Raw genomic sequence first — 22600 nt, forward strand, 5'->3', positions numbered from 1 at the left:
GTATCTTTATGAAAAGCATCTATGGTTTTGTACACACATCCACGTCAACAATGTGTGAAACGATATCAATTTCAATGTTACTTCAGCATTTTCCATGCCCCCCCTCCCCCTGCCCTCACACTTGAAATTGACATTGTTTTACACATTGGTGTACACAGAATCATAAATGATTCTAACTTGTATCTTGATGAAAAGTGTAGATGCTCGAAATGGCACTACACTTTCCTTCTCTTTAAGCTCGGGAGGACCTGCAAAACAGCCCACTCCGACGATCAAGTTAGCCAAATTGATCAGTGTAATGTGCTTAGAGAAGAAGAATTCGAACCTCTTTTACTCATAATCCTCTTCCTTATATAGGCGTTCGACTTGTTCGTTTTCTGTGCCACCCCTTGAGGTGACTTGGGGTAGTTAGCCTACTCCCTGACATGTCAGCTGCAGGAGTTGTTGCAACTGCCCTATCGCTTCTGAGAAAGTCAGATTTGGTCTGACATGACGTGGGTGGTTAGAACTGGCTGTCTATTGCAGGCTCATCTGTCAGACCCGTCAGACCGACCTACGAGCTGATGGCACAGTTCCGATCTTCGAATACATGCATTCGTCGGGATTGATGAACCGAGCCACGACCTCTAATCATTAATCTTGGCCCCTGATCGAGCCACGTGTCCGTGCTCAAGAATTTCCCCCCACAAAAAGCATCTATGATTTTTTACACACATACACGTCAACAATGTGTCGAACGATATCAATTTCAATGTTAGTTCAGCATTTTCCATGCCCCCCCCCCCATCACAATCATAATTCGAAAAGAAAAAAAATACTTTTATTGAAAGTAGATTTGCACCAAATGAGGCTTTTCAATCAATCACGTGATATGTCGGGATCACGTAAGAATTTTTTCCATCCTCTCGACCAAATGCAGCTAACTCGAGTCGAGTTGACCACATCTCGCTTCAAGTAGTCAAGATTTATAACCATGATGGGTGAAACCCAAGAAGCCAAAATAATATGTTGTGAACCCTTCTTGCCTTGACCCATTACGTATCCCTAACAGGTGACCGGCGAGACTTTTAGGGTCCATATTAGGTTAGTAGCTAGTAGTCGTATTGCTTCTTCTAATCTTTATTAAAAAGACCAAGTTAAGGTGGTATTATAGTAGACAATGGTTCTACCTAAAAGTCATCGAGAATAAAACATTTGATATTAGATGTTTTGAATAAAGTTGGTGATATTTTAGAAAGACTAATGATAAAATGACTCGCTGAAACATACATGGTCTGTACGTGGCTGACATGACAAGTGAACAGAACCATAGATCTTTTTCTTTGTGTATTCCGAAGTAAAAGATCTATGATTCTATGCACTTGCCACGTCCACCGCGTACAAACCTAATACATTTTTTCAAGTCAGATTATTACGACTCCGATAGAAAAGTAATTTTACAATTTTATTTAAATTGGGTCATCTTTATTTGTAACAAAGTGTAACCTTGGTGTTTTAGTTTTCTTGTATATATTTGTAATTAACTCTTATTAGGTCATGGAAGAGCAAAATCTAATAGGGAAACTCGGATTTTATGGTTAGAGGTCTGAGAGAGAGAGAGGAAGAAATTCTTAATTGTAAATTCTTTCTCAAAGTAAGTAAAATCATTCTCATCTGATCATTGGATGTATACGACACTGTCGAACCATGTAAATCCTGAAGCATGATGTGAATATTCATTGGGGTAAGTATTCATGAAGAGCAAGTAAAGGCTTTACAATCACTTTAATGGATTGGGTCCGAATTGGATTATAGTCGATCTTGGACTAATTTGATAAGGATCAGATTTGATCCATAACCAATCCGATAAGAATATGGTTATACCCTTGTCTGATCAATTTATTATTGGATCTCAATAGGATCCAAGACCCAATCCGATAATATTAAGAAAGGGTCTGAATCATATCATCTCCAATTTTATATACAAAATATAAATAAACTTCATATTTTTAATAAAATATAAATACATACAATTTACATAATGTCATATTTTATTAGATCGAGAATTGATCCACTTGGTTTAAAATCAGATTCTTATAAAAGTCCAAAACTTCAATTTAGATTGGATTTTGGGTTTAATGCCTTCCATTATACTCTCTAATACCAATTGATGCAAATCAAGATGAATTATCTATGAGTCGTGATTTTCTTACACCCCCTCTAACATATGCTCTCTGACATGGCATGAGTTACCATCATAGATTTTTATCTCAGGATATACAACTATACATCCCTATAAATATGATAAATTGTGTATCCCAATAAAATCTATGATTCTAACACATGCCACGTCAGAAAGCGTTTGTCAGAGAGGGCGTAAGAAAATCATTATTCTTACCTAAAATACCCTTATGTATTTTTTTTTTCCACCCATGACTTTTCTTGCCATAACGTGACATAAGGGGATGTGGGCCCATAGAAGACCATTATCCCATACAACTTCTATAAGTAAATTGTTGACAAGGGAGTGTAGGTTATCCAGTAGTCCTTTTGGAATCTTCTCATGCATCAAAGTTGCTTTTAAAAAGACTAAAAATAAATGAGCCACTCAAAGATGTTGGAACTATGTATTAAAAAATAAAAAGTTTGGAAATTTTAAACTCAGTAAAATTATTCAAATGTGCTTAGAAAGAAATTCGACTAAGACCATTGCAACATTTAAGCCCACAAAAATAACTCAAATGTCTAAAGCTGGTTTGACCTTAATGGGTATTTGATGGGTTGTTTGATAAAAACAAAATTTACTCAGTTAAAAGTGGACCCCAGGACCACATATCAGTTGTTGTCAAAATTTATGATTCTTAGAAGATTAAAATTTTAAGGATATAATAATAAAAAATTATAATCAAACAAAATATTTAATATAGGTATTATTATTACGATCTTGGAGATATTTTTCATGTTTTTTGATAATTTGGCATTTATTTAATGTAAAACTTAATTGTAAGATCAATTAAGTTTGAATGAGCTAATTTCATAATTCGATAACAAAACTTTGGTTGCAAATCCAATTTTTCTACTTTTGAAACTACTTTTGGGGGTTAAAACTCCCATTTGAAATGCACTCGATTTTCAGATGCCTACTTCTGATTTTTGTGTTCCTTTTGTGAGAATTTAAATGGAACGTAAAACCAACTTCTTCTTCTTCTTGAATGGTAAAAACCAAAATTCTATATAATTGTACCAAAAATGTCGGTAAATCATAAGATACCAAAAAATGTGTCTTGGACTGTAATGATGATTAATAAATCTGGATAAATTGCTTCACCAAATGAGGTACAGCTTTCAATGCCGAAGAAAATAATTTTTTTCAATATTTTCACAGAAACTTTTTGAATTCTTATACCAAATAAATGATGTCACAATCGTGATTTCGACTTTTATTGAAAGTAGAGTTGCACCGAATGGGATATTTCAATCGTGCACATGGTGCGTGGGGATCACATAATAATCTATTTCAATCCTCTTGATTGGGTCGACCTGAATCTTGATTCAAGTAGTTAGGACTTAGGATTAATATTAATAACTAGAATTGTGAGAATATGATGCTCCTCTATGACAAATGCCCCCCAACACCACCATCACAGAATCGTAGATCAAATGCATTGGGATACACAAGAAAAAGATTTATAATTTTATGTATCCCAAGGCAAATGATTTACGGTTCTGTGATGAGATCATTTGTCAAAAGGGGGTGTCATATTGTCACCGACTCTAATAACTATATTGAGTGAAACCTACTAAGCTAAAATAACATAATGTGACCCCTTTAGAGACGTTTGTGTCCATAGTAGCTTAAACTAATAAAAAAAAAATCAAGTCAAGTTGGGTTAGAGTTGCACCTAAAACTCATCCTTATCCATAAATAAGGGAAAGGACCTCTCCCTTTTAAGAGAGGGATCTTTGTCACTACGTCTAATACTTAATTGTTGAAGATTGATATCTTAAAAAATTGAAAAATATAATTTTTAAAGTAATATATCATTTAGATCTTGACGGATATAAAGATGAATCCGTATCTGATCCGGATCAAACTTGGGTTAAAGAACATCAACCCATATCCAACTCATTTTTTTCGATATTCTGAAAAGAACAAAACCTGTTAAGTTCAGATTCGGATCACTCAGATTTTGAATAAAATTGGACCATTTTTATGCCCTATCTGTAAAAATAGCATTGACAAACCTGGTAAGGGCAATCGTCACAATTAAGAAAGGTCGCAGCCCAATTAAATACTTATTAGAGGCAAAATCTAATTTGGGTGGCTTATAACTAATGGTGTGGACATCAAGATAATAAATTGGACCTATCATTCAACTGTTAACGCCTTGAAAATCAGGAAACCAGTTAATGGATTAAATCACCAAATTATTGGGAAGGAGAGGGAAACAGATATGGGATGGTCGGCAAGAATCATGATGATTTGACTATCCCATGTGGCACACTCAGCCTACTCTTTTGACGTGACAAGTACGGGAACATTAGATCTGTACACCTCGGGATACACAGTTTTCTTGGGACACACTTTTTAGTGGAAAAGTGCAGTTTTGTATCCCAAGACGTAAGGATCTACGGTTCCCAAACTTGTCACGTTAGGAGAGTTGATTGAGTGTGCCACGTGGGGTAGTCAGATTATTACAATTCGATTGGTAATGGTAATAAGAGCTAGGAATGAGAGTTTGGTGTGTACTAAGTTGAAACCAAAGAAAATATTCGCTTTTTTTTTATAGTAATTATTAGTGTGTGTTTTTTTCCCAAATTGATTCTCTAGTTATGATTTTTTGGCAAAATAAATCGAAAAAATACAATCATAATTAATTTTATAATGACAGCTCACCAATCAAGATTAATCAACTTAAATAATACACACAAAACCACTTCAATTAAACAACAGAACTATGCATATCAGTATTAAGAAAGAGTAACCTAATATCTCAAATAATTTCTATTATAAATATGTATATGTCTTTCTCTCATCTATAATATTCTAGTACATTAGTCATAGGTTTACAAGGCTATACCCATCATGTTTACCAATTAAAATCATATAAATCAAAACAAGATAAGGCAGCAAATAACACAACAGAATAGAAATATTGAAATTCTGTTAAGAGACTTTACTGCTTGCATCTCCTGCCTTCTAACCCTGGGACTACTACTACTACTCATCCTCCCAATATGATTATAAGAATTTGGATACCAATACAAACCATCCTCAGATTCCGAATTCCCAAACACCCTTCCATAAATCATTTCTCCGAACATCCCCACCGTCGGATGTAATCCAGTTGGCGTTGTTGGCATTGATGAAGTTTCCTCGAGATTATAATCTCGAGAACGATGACGACGTCTTGATGTAGTTATAAGTGAGTGAAGTACTCCACATGTCGAAGGTCTATGTGGCACGTTGAGTGTAGGGTGGGACTTATTTTCTTTGAATTGGGTGTGTGGGGTAGAGTGACCCCTGCCATATAGTGGGATTAGTGTAGTTTGAGAAATACAAGTCTTGCATACTGGGCATTGTTGTTGTTGTTGTTGTGTTGAAGTGGAATCATTATTTTGGAAATGAAGCCACTTATAGATGCAAGGCCAACAATAGAGGTGGCCACATAGAGTGACTATTGGGTCCACAGCATTATCTAGACAGATGTTACAATCAAAACAACCATTAGAGTTATCTAAAGCAGTTGCAGCCGATGCCAGTGCAGATTTCCATTCCTGTGGTGGCAATCCATCTCCTTCATTTTCCTCATCAAAGTAGTGGTCCTCCTCCATAGCCAAGTTGACACTGCAAAGTAGAAAAGTCAAACATTAAGGTTACAGTGAGGACCGTGTTTTTGTCATTAACACATGTAATCATTTTTAAGGCTATTTAGCAACTATAAGTGGGAAATGTGGAACTATTGATTACGATTATCAAATTAGGTGCTTAGTACAGTTGTTCCGCATTTGGAAAACTTTATGTCCTTGTTACGTAAAATGTGAAAAGTAAAAAGCAACTCTTATCACTTAAATTCTAAGCAACTAAAAGACAATTTTAAAATAATCCTAGCTGGGGATTGGGACTGTTTGATTGTTGCCCTACTTTGATTCCAAGTTATTGGTTGTGGGGTTACATGTAATTCAATTGGACGATACACACGTGAACACGTACAACTATAGCCACGACAAGCCAAATCGATGACAAATGTCAAAAAGTTAGTCAAGGATTTTAATAAATGAAAAGAAAGATAAAAAAAATGTACATTGGGATAAAGTAGAATCGAAGTCGTGATTCAAAAAAGAGTAGAATTGAAGAATGGGATTCATCTAGCCAATCTCATAAACTTTTTTTTTTTCTTCTAATATCAATAAGAAAATATAAATAATTTTCTTTAATAATCAATTCTTAACGAAAAATGCTAAACTGGCTTCCTACGACACTATGTTCAACATTGCAGTTGAACATTGACATGGAGGTGTGCTCATAACCATTGAAATGCATCTATGGTTTTAAGCATAGTGTCAAATGCAGTGTCCTAGGCAATCACTCTCGGTGACATGGAGGTGTGCTCATAACTATAAAAAAGCAACTATGATTTTGAGGACACCTCTGCGTCAGTGCAGTGCCAAAACTTGAGCAATCACTCTGTTATTGTTTATTTTTAATAAAATAAATTTAATACTAATTTTAAAAAATAATAATAATTTTAAAAAAAAAACTTATAATCTCTAGAAAAATACAAAATAGTTGAACAGAATGATCAAGAAAGAAATAAATAACAAAAAAATCAACCACAACACAAGATTATATATATTATCCATTAAAAGAAAGAAGACAAGTTAGAGATTATGATAGTTCAGCCTTGGACCAGTTGGTAAGGTAAGGTGGACAAACACATACATAACAAGAGGATCTCCAGCGTTGCAGCAGCTGAGTTGTATTGAGCCCATGCCACCACCACATCTCTTCTTCTTCACAAAATTCTTTAATTTTTTTTAAAATTAAAATTTATGGAACAAGGGAATTAAAAAGAGGCTTACCTCAGAGTTTAAATTAAAAAGGCAGGATGTATGTCGGAACTCTACAGCTCATGGGATTCGACAATAAGCTACTTGTCCAACTATTCCAACGCAATTTGATCGGACCCGCGCTAACTTGGTTAATGAACACTGACCCAAATACCATTTGATGGTGTTGGCTAAGACGGGGAAAGAGGGGAGTCTTGGGGTATGCTCACTTCTACACTTTTTTATTTTTAAGTTCTCTCCGTTTCGTGTGTGAATGGCAGTTCTCAGACGAGGGAATCGTTCCTCTCTAAATAGACTAGAATGCTTTTATATATAGAGCTTTCACTCTAGCATTATTCTAAGAAAAATATTTTTAATTTAAGTTTCAGAGGACCACATTTATCAGGTGAGATGTCTTATCTAAAACATCTTTCCTTAAAGAAGTTGTTTTCATTTATGAGCTGGTGTGGTGGTGAATTTCTTGTCTTTGTCGAGTTTACCCTACCACATGGTTTCCATACTAAGACTACTTTCTTGTAGTAATCCTACGTGGCACTTCCTTATTTGAGGAAAAAAAAGTCGGTGAATTGTGAGTCCAACTTTGAAGCGGGTAGCCCGCTTCAAAATTTGAAGAAACCCTCCCCGTTAAAAGTCACGTGGCATTTTGAATTTATTCCACGCTCCTATATTTTTGCAAAATATTGAAATACCTCTTTGAAAATGCCATGTGTAATTCATTGGAGAGGGTTTCTACAAAATTTTGAAACGGGTAGTCCGTTTCAAAAAAAATATATCTGTGATTTTCAAACTTCCCCTCAGACAAACTCTCCTGGCATGGTAAATACATAGAAACATAGATTTTTTTTCTCAAGATATATAATTTTAAATCACTATAAATATTTGCAAGTATAAATCTTGAGTAAATCTATAATTCTATGAGGCATGTTAGGAGAGTTTGGGAGGGGAGTTTGTGGGACGGGAAATTAGAAAATCATAATTCAAAAAAAAATAATAATAATAATAAAATAAAAAGTAAGTCACTTTTCATGTGTGTCCAAAGCTAAAGCTAACGTCCAACATGTTTCCAACCAATGAATGAGATAGTGACATCGACGGAGAAACACATCTTATCTTCACAATCGATTTTCTGATTTAAAATTAGAAGAAAAATAAAACGAAATAGATGAAAAAAAATCAAAATAGTTGAACAGAATGATCAAGAAAGAAATAGATGAGAAAAAAATCATCCGCAACACAAGATTTTATATATATTATCCATTAAAAGAAAGAAGACAAGTTGGAGATTATGATAGTTCATCCTTGGACCAGTTGGTAAGATAAGGTGGACAACAGGTACATAACAGGGGGAACTCCAGCGTTGCAGCAGCTGAGCTGTTTTGAGCCCATGCCACCACCACACCTCTTCTTATTCACAAAATTCTTTAAATTTTTTTTATATTAAAATTTATGGAACAAGGGACAGTTAATTTAATCGACTATTAAAGAAAAAATATATATTGAACATGATGGGTATAACCTTGTAAGCCTATCTTGTGTTTTTATTTTTTTAAAATCTAAATTAAGAACAAAAATGGTACTTTAAATAGGTTGAATGTGATGGTTCTCAAGAAGAAATTCAAAAACATAATTTATATAATCTTAGAAAACTTTCCCATACTTACCCGAAGTAGTAACCCCAACCAATAATTGTGGAATCCAAACCAAGTTGTATATTATATGTCACATATTGATCTCCTTACCAAGCCGGCCAAACAGTTTATGTACCACTAGATTTGTCAATTATAATTATATTAAACACTAGATACAAACAAATTATTTAAAAAAAAAAAAAAAAAAAAGTCTTGATTTTCATATTCACTTGATTTATGCTCAACTGATGTGGTAAGAGCACAGAAGCATAGACATCTTTTTTCGGGATATACAAGGAAAAGATCAAATGTTCTATGCCCTTGTCATGTCAACCAAGTAGGGTGAAAATTTTCAAGTAGATATGTAGATAAAAGCTATCAACTGTTAGTTTTTTTGTGTTATCTACGAGTCCAAGTGTCAAGCCATCTAGGGGATTTCAACTATCAGATGACATAATAATTTCTTGTGGATTGTTTATTATATGACATATAAGGAAGTCATTATTGGTCAATTTATAAAAATATGTAATTTAGCTTTCTTTATATAGGTGTGCTCTGGAGGCCTAACAATCTTTGGAATTAGTGGGGTGCATAATGTCAAGATTCTTTGGACTTGTGTGACCAAAATACCCACCTATGAATGTAACATTATAAACGTCTATTTATTTATTTATTTCTCTCCCAATCAGACCAACATTATGGAGATAACAATGAAATTTATTTATTTAATAAGAAACAAACAGCAAATGAAGATATTTTTCTCGTGTTTTGGCGTTTAGCAAAATATACGGGTGCAGGGAAAGGAAAAAAAAAAAAACAATATCCGAGTTGAAACGAAGTCTGTAAGTACTTTACAGTTTACAGCATAACCTCATCCTAATTACCCACAAACACGTTTACATAGTCACGAAATTCTCTTAATTGTTTTAAAATTTGGTAAAATTCTCTAGATTAGAAATTATGCTAATAAATCGACTAATCAACAAAATAATAATTAATTAGATCAATCCTGAAATACATTAATAATAAAAGACTAGTTATAAAATGGCCATTTAAAATTTGGTCAAATTCTCTAGATTAGAAATTATGCTAATAAATTAACTAATCAACAAAATAATAAATAATTAGATCAATCTTGAAATACATTAATAATAAAAGACTAGTTATAAATTGACGATCTTTGTCCGTTCTTTGATGTGGCATATGAACAGAATTATAGATCTTTTTTTTCAAGTATCCTGAAGAAAAATATTTATGATTTTATGCACTATCATGTCAAAGAACATATAAAAGTGTTAATTTATTTCGACTCTAAAATAAATTATCCTTGACCCTCAAAATTTTATTTTCTTCAACATTTAAATCCAAAGAAAAGATTTTTAGAGATGTTGAATTTTGGTACGAAACAAATCCGAGTTTTGTTACTATGCATGTTGATAGCGAGTGTGATCTTTGTGCAATTTCAGAGTAAAAATGTTTGAAATCGTTTTAAATCAAACGGGTTGGATCGACCTATTCGACTATAGGTGCTCATGCAATATTGTAAGAGTCGTGATAATCTAACTTGGTCATGTGACATGCTCAATTGACACTCCTGACATGATTGGCTCGAGAACCTTAGATCTATTCTCTTAGAAATACAAAACTACATATTTTTTTATGGGAAATCATAGTTCAATGTTCCGAACTATTCCGAGGCCTAACGTGTCAGGGTGTCAATTGAATATACCACGTGACTAAATCAGATTATCACGATTCATATTTTAATCTTGTTGGAAACTAAATTCACATAATCCATGTTAGTGAACCCTGATAAAGTTTGAGATCGAGAATCCCTATTTGTCTACAGATTTAAGCTTAAAGTTATCTGGTTAATCGATAAATAAATTTAAAAACAGGGGAAATTAGAAAACGAAAGTGACAAGCAACCTTAGCAGGACATCTTCACCGATGTTGAGTAGTTTCCTCGAGATTTAAGTGGTGAGAATCTGAAGGAATATCTAGGGAGAAAAACTACTCCTCAAGTGACAGCAACACAGCTTGTATGGGAAATTTTCGAGATTTGAAGTGGAAACAAAACAGATCAGAAAGAGAGAGAGAGAGAGAAGAAAAATTCGAGGATTTGATCGACCGAATTCTTTAGCGAAAACCTAAATCATGGATCAGATCAGCGAACACTGATTCTTTCGGAACAGACAAATGAGTCCACCGACTTGGACGAGTCAGTCTCGTTGGAACGCTCGAGAGAGAGAGAGAGAGAATCATCCAGTAAAATAGTTCTAATGAGTCAAAACAAGCCTGTATCCTCGCTTTTAAGGCAGATTCGGCGATTTCAGCTCTGATAAAAAAAATTATAGCCAATTTTCTGCATTTTTTACAGAAATACGAGTAATTTAAATTCAACAACTCTTTCACATAACCAGTACAACAAAATTCATCCTTCTAACTACGATTTTCAGCTTAAATAAGTTTTAAAAAAATCATAAAACAGGGAACCTAATCCAATCGAATATAAATTATGAAAAAAGAACAAATAAGAATATTCAAGATCCATCCTTTTCAAGTTTACAATAGAATTCGAGAAGAATTTAAATTTTTTTACCGTTAATTGAAGGCGCCCGAGAGATTGATAGTGGAGAGATTGATCGAAGCTTTTGAATCAGAGGATTCATGGCAAACTCTGTTGCATCATTTCAAGAGAGAGAGATCTATAAACCATCAGATTAACAATAATTAATTTGAAAAAATGAGGGGCTTCGTGGAAGAGAGAACGGATGAGGCCGAACCCCTCTTCGGATCGGTTTTTATAGAGAAAATGGGATAAAGGTTTACGATTAGCGCACCGTACGATAATCTTTGCTGACGTGGCAAAGAGTATGAATGAATTTGTTCCCGACTTCATTATACAGAACTTAAATGTACACGAAGTTGGGGATAATGACCCGACCCGAACCAACCCAAAGGGGGCGGAGGAGGTAGTGGACCTCACGAAAATTTCTAAAATTTGAAAGAGCTATTTAAAAGTAATAAAAAAAAAATTAAGATCTTGAAAGACTTTTACCCCCCCACAGAATTTTAAACTTTGAAGGAGTTATTCAGAAATTAAAATTTTCTAAGATCTTTAAAGGACTTTGCCTCCAAAATATTTTGTAAACTTTGATGGACTTAGTTATAAATTAAAAATATTTAAGATCATTAAAGAATTTACCCCCTCATATAATATTTCTAAATTTTAAAGGATTTAATAGTAATTTAAATTTTTATATCAACAATGTCCCACATAAGAATTTTGCCCCCCAAATAGAAAAAATCTTGACTCCACCCTCGAACTGACCCTAACACCCATTTCAATACGAAAATCCGAACCACGACGAATGTTCTGTTTCTTGACTGGGTGAACTATTATGAGTTCACATTGGTATTTATTTGTAATCTAATCTACCGCTAAGTAAGAAAAAAGAAAAAAGTAAAATTCTTTAGATAGAAATTTGAAGAATTAATCATAAAATATAATAGTATTTTTACACTTCTCCCTTAAAAAATTATTTTCTTCAACATTCAAATCTCAAAAACAAAACTAATTTTTTAGTGGAGTTGAAGATGATAGGTCTTGTTTAGAAACTTAAAAACAGCATTTATATATCCAGTCAAAAATTTCCCATTTTTATGAGACTTTATAAATTTATCTAAATTAATTGAATTGACGCGGGGAAGCTCCACTTAATAATTATTGAATCTGAATTTCCTTAATAGAAGGATGATTTTACATTGATTGTGTGTTTTCTTTGAGATTTTGGGTAACTTAACTGGTTTGACATGATGAAAAACAACTTTGAGATCTGGGGTTCAAGTCCAACGTACTCATAAAAATAAAAAATCAACCCATATTTCTCTTTTGAGAAATCGAATATTATATAAGTAATCTTGCTTATGCAGGTACTAGCTAACTTAGTTGATAAAGTCTTTGGGTGTGATACTAGGTACCTGGGTTCAAATCCCGCCAGCACCAAGTTACCAAACTCATTAAAAACATACTTATCGATAAATAAATAAATAAAAAATAATCTTGCTTCCGATGCTTCCAACATCCATATAGTTTAAGACAAATCCTTTAGTTATGAATGAATCGTGGTCTCATGGATTAAGACAAGTGTTCATTGACATGTGCTTAATCTTTGGATTGATCAGTGGGCCCAAAACTGATAAGAATTAAGATATATTATTTTAATTAGGATACATATTTTAATCTACTTAAAATTTATTATAAAAAGTTTGAAAATATATGATCTATAATATGTAGCTTTCAATGTTAATCTAATTAATATTAGGAAACTCAGGGTCTCACTATATACAATTGTGATATATTTGTTTTCTTTTATATACAAATTGTTATTTTTTTATTATTATAAGGGGAACCAAATTAATAAAAAGAAAATTGCTAAAGTGACCTTGTACGACATTGTGTTCAACACTGAATTGACATGGAGGTGTGCTCCATACCATAAATGCTTTTCCTAGAGATAGGAGTGACAAGCATCTATGGTTTGAGCACATCTAGAGATGGGAGGAAAAGCATCTATGCTTTTCCTCGGGATTCCTACAGCTTGAGATTCCTAAATATCTCCTTAAGAGTTTCAATGGATAGTAGTTTGAATTTCATCCAATTCAAGACAAACTACAACAATTCCATGGTGAAGAATCCACCCTATTTATTAGAAGCATTCTTTACAAAACCATGAATTGAGGTGTCTCAAATGTGCCTTTGCATTGTAAGGCTGTTTTGGTAATTTATACGTGTTGATACGAAAGTACTTAAGATCATATTTCTTTGGGGTCATAATATTCCACCACGGTATCCTTATCATGCTAATAGATAGCTCACTTTGTCTTTCCCCAAGTTTTTATCCTTTCATTGACGCCCTCCGCGATCAATCCATAGTATTCTTTACTTTGGTACCTCTCTTTTTACGCCTATATTTCCCATGTTGCCCCTTTCAAGGTTTGAACCTGAGATATTGAACTAACTTTGGTATCAAATGATATAAACTCAGCCAATACATCAAAAGCACCTAGGTCTTAGTAATGCGAAAACGTTGATTCCAACATTTTTGGAATAGGATTGCAACACTGCATTCTTTGCAATCGATGTCTATGCTGGTCCTTTCCAAGACTTTGTGACATATATTACACTATTTTTCTTCATTGGGCAAACGTGATTAGTTGGCATTAATTAGTAGGTGAAGGCAAGTTTTGAACCTAAATTGTTGTATCAACACTCTTAGACTTTAGCCAACTTAGAAAGTTGTCACCTTCAATCCAAATCACAGTACATGCCATTGTCTACAAGTTATGAGATCTTTGTTTCTTAGAGAATGGGTCCTTAAAAAGAACATAAAAACAATCCTTCTTGAATCAAGGAGTATAGGGTTTAGGAAAGATTTCTTTTCTAACTATATTTCTTTTCAAGATAGTTACCGAATTCTAATTTTTTTTTTTAAAACTTTATAGATTACACAACATGGACACTCCAAATGGGAATCCTTGCACATTGATAGTAAGATGTGTGTCATCCTAAGCATGTCTCTTGCATTGTTAAATGTGTGCATTTTGAAGTGTCACATGTTCGATTTGGATTGAACGTATTACATTTTATTGACTCAAAATAATCATCTCCTGAGTGTGTATGCTCTAATAATATTGAAACTGTGAAGATTTTAGTCTTATTAAGTTCTTTAGGGTTTAGTCTATCTTTCAAACTTTCCACCAAATGCTCCAACCTAAATTCGCCTTGACCTCAACATCAAAGTCTTATCATCAATGATCCCTAGTTTGAAAAATGAACTTGAAACTCATCTAAATATCTTCCTGAATGGTGTTTAATAATAGTAGTTAGCGCTCGATGATGGGGCTCCACACAAGGTTAACCCTTATTTTAATATGTGGAGATGGAGTGATAGCCGACCTCAAACATTAGAAGAGGAAAATAAAATGGAAAAACCATTCGATGAAGGGTATACTAATACTTAGCTATCATTTTGACATCAATGCGAATAGAACAAATACGACAACCAATGGTCATCCTACAAGACAAACATGCTTTTATACCAATTGATGCAGATTGAGCGGGATGTCAATTTGTTCCCATTAAGGATGAGAGTAGAACTTCAACCAACAAAAATATTATTTTTTCCATTTTTTTATATAAAAAAATTTAAAACTATTTCTTTATATCCATCATTAACTTCTTCTTTTTTTTTGACATCATGGGTATCCTACCCCTTTGGGTGGGACTAATCCCACGGTTACACGCACCACCCCCTCGAGAAGTCCTACGTGCAATCAATTGAATCGAGGGTCAACTTAGGTTAATGTATGTGGGCTCATATGAAGATGGTTTTGACATTTTTGCTCTTTTCAAGTCAAAGAAGGGATCATTGTCCCCATACAACTTCTAGAAATAATGTTGACTTCTAGAACCTGCTCACCAAAGATGAGTTTTAAAAGGAAAAAAACAGAGGAGCCACTAAGGGTCTGAATGATTGGCATGCAAAATGATCGGAAAAGTGATTTTTGTTGGAAAAACAATAACTTTAGGCGAGTTTTGTAGATTTTTAATGTAATTTTTATAGAGTTACTATTGGCACCCCAACTTTTACTTATTACATCCCAAGTAAAAATAAAGAAAATAGGGTTAGTTACCATTTCATGCGCTCAATATGATAAAATTCCGGTTCCAGTACACAATTCATTTTAATTCTCAAAACATATTTTTTCAAAGAATTCATTGATAAAATACTAGTAAACTCGTCATTACCTGCGATCACACTGATAATTTATCAGTGAATTCGTTGATTATAAAAGTAATGACTTCACCGAATAAACATGTTTTGGGAATTAAAATGAACAGTGTTTCATAACCGCAATTTTGTCATAAGTTGCACACGTCATGGAAATATCTTCAAAAAAAAAAAAAGAAGAAAATCGTTGATAATAAGTAAAAGTTGAAGTGCCACTCATTTAATTTTATTTATTATTATTATTATTTTTTTTTTTACTTTTTTTGTTTTTGTTTTGGGAGAGGGGTAGATTCTATTTTTTAGTTTAGGATTTTATATGAGCATAATCATAATTGTAAACAACTATTGGAATTGCTTGAACGAGTGTTGGGACTATTTTGTAATCAGGGGCGAAGCTACTAAAGAGCTTGTGTGGGAAATTGCCCCCACAAAACTTTGAGACACCTCTATATTTTCAACTAATTATATGTCCCCACTCCCTCACCTATCTCCCCATTTGCCCCCCCGCCCCCCTCTCCTTAGTTTCCCCCCTTAGTTTTTGTTGATGACATTACCTCTTGACCGGACCTTGTCGTATACTAATTGGAAATGATCTAAATATATTTTTCTTCAAGTAGGTAGGTACTTAATTAGATAGGATTGGAGGAAGTTAGATAGGTATTTGACTTAGATAGGAAACTGTTTTAGGAGTTGGCAATGAATTGGGTACTTATCCTTTCCATGGATGTGAAGTGTTTGTATTTAAATAGATGTATTTCTATTAATGAAATTATCAGATTATTCACTTATCTAAATTTTTTCCTGAAATTAGGCGGATAAGATTCCCCTCGAAGTGATTCAATTGTTTTAATATCTTGTTTATTAAGTCAAAATAGGCAAGAGAAGGAGTGCTTGTATCATTACGATAGAATAAAGCTTAAGTTCTAAGAATTATTCAAAAGTCCTTTAGCTATTAAATCTATTCCTTTTTATAGAGTTTCATTCTTGAAACCCTAATTAAGAAATTTCCTTTCGTTACCTTTCCTATTGTCCCAAGCCTATCTTGGGTCTTCTTGTAGTAGGGAAATTGTAGTCTATTAATATTGTCTATGATTATTTTACAAAAAGTAAGAATAACAACAACATGTGAAAAGCATCTATGATTTTGTACACACATCCACGTCAACAATGTGTGAAATGATATCAACATGTAGGTACTTAATTAGACCTTCTTGTATACTTATTGGAAATGATGTAAATATCTTTTTCTTCAAGTAGGTAGGTACTTAATTAGATAAGATTGGAGGAAGTTAGATAGGTATTTGACTTAGATAGGATACTGTTTTAGGAGTTGGTAATGAATTGGGTACTTATCCTTTCCATGGATGTGAAGTGTTTGTATTTAAATAGATGTATTTCTATTAATGAAATTATCAGATTATTAACTTATCTAAATTTTTTCTTGAAATTAGGCGGATGAGATTCCCCTCGAAGTGATTTAATTGTTTTAATATCTTGTTTATTAAGTCAAAATAGGCAAGAGAAGGAGTGCTTGTATCATTACGATAGAATAAAGCTTAAGTTCTAAGAATTATTCAAAAGTCCTTCAGCTATTAAATCTATTCCTTTTTATAGAGTTTCATTCTTGAAACCCTAATTAAGAAATTTTCCTTTCGTTACCTTTCCTATTGTCCCAAGCCTATCTTGGGTCTTCTTGTAGTAGGGAAATTGTAGTCTATTAATATTGTCTATGATTATTTTACAAAAAGTAAGAATAACAACAACAATATGTGAAAAGCATCTATGATTTTGTACACACATCCACGTCAACAATGTGTGAAACGATATCAACATGTCACCCCCCCCCCCCCCTTGAAATTGAAATTGACATTGTATCTTGATGAAAAGCATCTATGGTTCTGTGCACACATCCACGTCAACAATGTACGATATCAATTTCAATGTTACTTCAGCATTTTACATCCCCCCACCCACTCACACTTGAAATTGACATTGTTTCACACATTGGTGTGCACAGAACCATAAATGATTCTAACTTGTATCTTAATGAAACGCATTTATGGTTTTGTACACACATCCACGTCAACAATGTGTGAAACGATATCAATTCCCCCCCCCCCCCCCCCCCCCCCCCCAAATCACAATCACAATTTGAAAAGAAAAAACACACTTTTATTGAAAGTAAACTTTCACCAAACAAGGTAGTTCAATCAACCACATGGTGATTCGGGATCACGTAAGAATTTTTGTTGTCCTGTTGACAAAATGCAACCAAATCAAGTCGAGTTGATCACATCCTGCTTCAAGTAGTCAAGATTTATAACCCTGATGGGTGAAACCCAAGAATTCAAAATAATATGTTGTGAACCCTTCTTGCCTTGACCAATTACGTACCATGACAGGTGACCGATGAGACTTTGAGGGTCCATATTAGGTGAGCCAACAGTCGTGTTGCTTCTTCTAATCTTTATTAAAAAGACTAAGTCAAGGTGGTGTTAAAGTAGACAACGGGTCCACCTAAAAGTCATCCAGAATAAGACATTTGATATAGATGTCTTGAATAAAGTTAGTGATATTTTAGAAAGACTAATGATAAAATGACTCGCTAAAACATATGTGATCTGTACGTGACTAACATGGCAAGTGAACAGAACCGAAGATCTTTTTCTTTGTGTATCCCGAAGTAAAATATCTATAATTATATGCACTTGCCATGTCAACCGCGTACAAACCGAATACATTTTTTGGAGTCAGATTATCACGACTCCAATAGAAAAGTAATTTTACAATTTTATTTAAATTGGATCATCTCTTTATTTGTAACGAAGTGTAACCTTGGTGTTTTAGTTTTCTTGTACCTACTTGTAATTAACTCTTATTAGGTCATGGAAGAGCAAAATCTAGTAGGGAAACTCGGATTTTATGGTTAGAGGTCTGAGAAAGATAGAGGAAGAAATTCTTAATTGTAAATTCTATCTCAAAGTAAGTAAAATCATTTTCATCTAATCATTGGATGTATACGACATTGTCGAACCACGTAAATCCTAATGTATGATGTGAATGTTTATTGGGGTAAGTATTCATGAAGAGCAAGTAAAGGCTTTACAACCATTTTTATGGATTGGGTCCGAATTGGATTAGAGTCAATCTTAAACTAATTTGATAAGGATCGGGTTTGATTCATAACCAATCCGGTAAGAATATGGTTGTACCCTTGTCAAATCGATTTATTATTGGATCTCAATAGGATCCATGACCCAATCCGATAATATTAAGATAGGGTCCGAATCATATCATCTCCAATTTTATATACAAAATATAAATAAACTTCATATTTTTAATAAAATATAAATACATACAATTTATATAATGTCTCATATTTTATTAGATCGAGAATTAATCCGGTTGGTTTAAAATCCGATCCTTATCAAAGTCCAAAACTTCAATCTAGATTGGATTTTGGGTTTAATGCCTTCCATTATACTCTCTAATACCAATTGATGCAAATCAAGATGAATTCTCTATGAGTTGTGATTTTCTGACACGCCCTCTAACATATGCTCTTTGACATGGCATGAGTTACGACCATAGATTTTTTTCTCGGGATACACAATTATACATCACCATAAATATGGTAAATTTTGTTTCCCGAGAAAATCTATGATTCTAACACATGCCACATCAGGAAGCGTTTGTCAGAGGGGACGTGAGAAAATCATTATTCTTACCTAAAATACCCTTAACTTAAGTTTTTTTTTTTTTTTCCACCCTTGACTTTTCTTACCATCACATGACAATAGTGGATGTGGGCCCATAGAAGACCATTATTCCATACACCTTCTAGAAGTAAATTGTTGACAAGGGAGTGTAGGTTATCCAGTAGTCCTTTTGGAATCTTCTCATGCATCAAAGTTACTTTTTAAAAGACTAAAAATAAATGAGCCCCTCAAAGATGTTGTAACTATATATTAAAAAATAAAAAATAAAAAGTTTTGAAATTTAAAACTCAGTAAAATTATTCAAATGTGCTTAGAAAGGAAATTCGATAAAGACCAATTTAACAATGAAGTCCACAAAATAACTCAAATGTCTAAAGCTCGTTAGACCTTAATAAAAGAAATATAGGTCTATTTATTAGTAATTGTTGTGTTGAAAGCTCCACCACACTTTTTAATGGGTATTTGATGGGTTGTTTGATAATAACAATATCACTCCATTAAAAGTGGACCCCAGGATCACATGTCAATTGTTGTCAAAGATTTATGATTCGTAGAAAATGAAAATTTTAAGGATATAATATAAAAATTTATAATCAAACAAAATATTTAATATAGGTATTATTATTACGATCTTGGCGATATTTTTCATGTTTTTTGATAGATCGACATATATTTAATGTAAAACTTAATTGTAAGATCAATTAAGTTTGGATGAGCTAATTTCATAATTCAATTACAAAACTTAGGTTGCAAGGCCAATTTTTCTACATTTGAAACTACTTTTGGGGTTAAAACTCCCATTGGGAATGCACTCGATTCTCAAATTCCTACTTTAGATTTTTACATGACTTCTGCGGGAATTCAAATGGAACCAACTTCTTCTTCTTCTTGAATGGTTAAAACCAAAGTTCTATATATTTGTACGAAAAATGTCCATAATTCATAAGATACCAAGAAATGTGTCTTGGACATTAATGATGATTAATAAGTCTGCATAAACTGCTTCACCAAATGACCTACAGCTTTCAATGCCGAAGAAAATGATTTTTCTCAATATTTTCACAAATTCTTTTTTGATTTTTTGTATGAAACAAAAGATGTCGCAATCGTGATTTCGACTTCTATTGAAAGTAAACTTGTGCCGAATGGGATATTTAAATCATGCACATGGTGTGTGGGGATCACATAATAATCTATTTCAATCCTCTTGATTGGGTCTACCCAAATCTTGATTCAAGTAGTTAGGATATAGGATTAATATTAATAATTAGAACCATGAGAATATGACACTCGTCTATGACAAAAGCCCCCATCACAGAGCCGTAGATTAAATGCATTGGGATACACAAGAAAAAGATTTATAATTTTATGTATCCCAAGGCAAATAATCCACGGTTGTGTGATAGGATCATTTGTGAGAAGGGGGTGTCATATTGTCACACCTCTAATAATTATATTGAGTGAAACCTACTAAGCCAAAATAATATAATGTGACCCCTTAGACACGTTTGGGTCTATAGTAGCTTAGCTAATAGTCATGTTTCTTCATCCTCACTAATTAAAAAAATCAAGTCAAGTTGGGTTAGAGTTGCACCTAAAACTCATACTCATCCATAAATAAGGGAAAGGACATTTGTGTCTTGATGTCAAATGTGTAAGATTTTGTAAGATTCTTTCTAGGCGTTAGTACAGATTTTTCTAGGTATCCATTACATTGGGAATCTCAAAGAGTCACTCCCATCTCATGATTCTTATTCATCTGATGGTGGCAATGAAATTGAAATGGATTTTTCTAACCTCAAAAGTTTAATCTACAATATAACAAAAACAATAAAAAAAATAAATAAATAACACCTCAGTTCTCAAGGGTTCATGGCGTAGATCAGATCTTAAAATGAAATCAATTTTTTTTTCGATTTTTAAAATGAACCCTCATATATAAATGATGTGACCTTGTTGTCTCTCAACATGGTGCTCTCTCAGCCATGAAAAAATGCTATAGGGTGCACTACATAGGATCTACTCCCACGATAACTTGCGCTTCATCATTTATGTTTTGTTCCATTGGATTGTGACTACTCTCTCTCCACGAATAGGGTTTAAAATGGGTTGGATTCGGGCCAAATTTGATAATATCCATATCAAGAAAATTTATCTGGATCTAGAACTAGATCCAACTCAGATCTTATTAGCTAAAAATCATATCTAAACTATTTTTTCTTTTATTGAATCTGTATCTAGATTCGACCCAATTAAATTAATTGATTTGGGTCAGATAATTTCAAATCATTCAAAACTCCTCCCTCTACACGTGCCAGGTTATTTCAAGAAAAGTCTTTGAAAGTGATAAAAAAAAAAAAGACTTGAAAGTCAAGACCTTTCCTTTTAAAGAGGGAGGCCTTTGTCACTATGTCTAATACTTATTTGTTGAAGATTGATATCTTAAAATTTTGAAAAATATAAAATATAATTTTCAAAGTTATATATCATTCAGATCTAGACGGATATAGAGATGGATCCATATTCAACCCGGATCCAACTCGCGTAAAGGAACATCAACCCATATCCAACACATTTTTTTGGATATACTCGAAGAAACAAGACTTGCTAAGTTCAAATTCGGATTACTCAGATTTCAAATAAAATCATACCCATTTTATGCCCTATCCGTAAAAATGGCATTGACAAACCTGGTAAGGGCAATGGTCACAATTAAGAAAGGTCACATCCCAATTAAATACTTATTATAAAGACAAAATCTAATTTGAGTGGTTTATAACTAATGGTGTGGACATCAAGATAATAAATTGGACCTATCATTCAACTATGGCGTGTAAGAACTGTTAACACCTTGAAAAATAGGAAACCAATCGATGGATTAATTATCGGAAAGGAGAGGTGAACAAATAGATATGGGATGGTTGGCAAGAGTTATGATAATTTGACTATCCCATGTGGCACACTCAATCTACTCTCCTGACATAACAAGTTCGAGAACATTAGATTTGTACACCTCAGGATACACAATTCTCTCAGGGCAAACTTTTTAGTGCAAAAGTGTGGTTTTGTACCCGGAGATGTATAGATCTACAGTTCCCAAACTTGTCATGTCAAGAGAATCGATTGAGTGTGCCACATGGGTAGTCAGATTGTGACGATTCCATTGGTAATGGTAATAAGAGCTAGTAATTAGAGTTTAGTGTGTACTAAGTCCCAAGTTGATTATCTAATTATGATTTTTTTGCAAAATAAATCTTAAAAATACAATAATAATTAATTTTATAATGAATGATCGCCAATCAAGACTAATCAACTTAAATAATAAACAAAACCACTTCAATTAAACAATAAAACTATGCATATCAGTATTAAAAAAGAGTAACGTAAGATCTCGAATAATTTCTAT

At 33.3% G+C, this 22600-nt stretch overlaps 1 protein-coding gene across 2 annotated transcripts; it reads right to left on the reverse strand.

Annotated features, from left to right (window-relative positions):
- Positions 1–4969: 4969 nt before the first annotated feature.
- On the reverse strand, positions 4970–11461 carry LOC147387579 (E3 ubiquitin-protein ligase RMA1H1-like). 2 transcript variants are annotated; one of them, XM_086420087.1, is made up of 2 exons: positions 11281–11461; positions 4970–5827 (listed from the first exon to the last, which is right to left on the reverse strand). In XM_086420087.1, the coding sequence occupies exon 2, from the start codon at positions 5812–5814 to the stop codon at positions 5092–5094; it is 723 nt and encodes a 240-aa protein (XP_086276213.1). In that variant the 5' UTR covers positions 5815–5827; positions 11281–11461; the 3' UTR covers positions 4970–5091. The 2 variants fall into 2 exon arrangements, with proteins under 2 accessions (XP_086276213.1, XP_086276215.1); XM_086420089.1 differs by lacking the exon at positions 11281–11461 and adding an exon at positions 7063–7591.
- Positions 11462–22600: the final 11139 nt, after the last annotated feature.

The sequence above is a fragment of the Akebia trifoliata genome, chromosome 13, assembly GCF_017979445.1.
Source record: "Akebia trifoliata isolate Shusen 1 chromosome 13, ASM1797944v1, whole genome shotgun sequence".
Lineage (NCBI taxonomy): Eukaryota > Viridiplantae > Streptophyta > Magnoliopsida > Ranunculales > Lardizabalaceae > Akebia > Akebia trifoliata.

What these genes read in the sequence shown, in the direction of transcription:
- LOC147387579 (XM_086420087.1), bottom strand. Translation starts at nt 5,814, where the DNA reads ATGGAGGAGGACCACTACTTTGATGAGGAAAATGAAGGAGATGGATTG.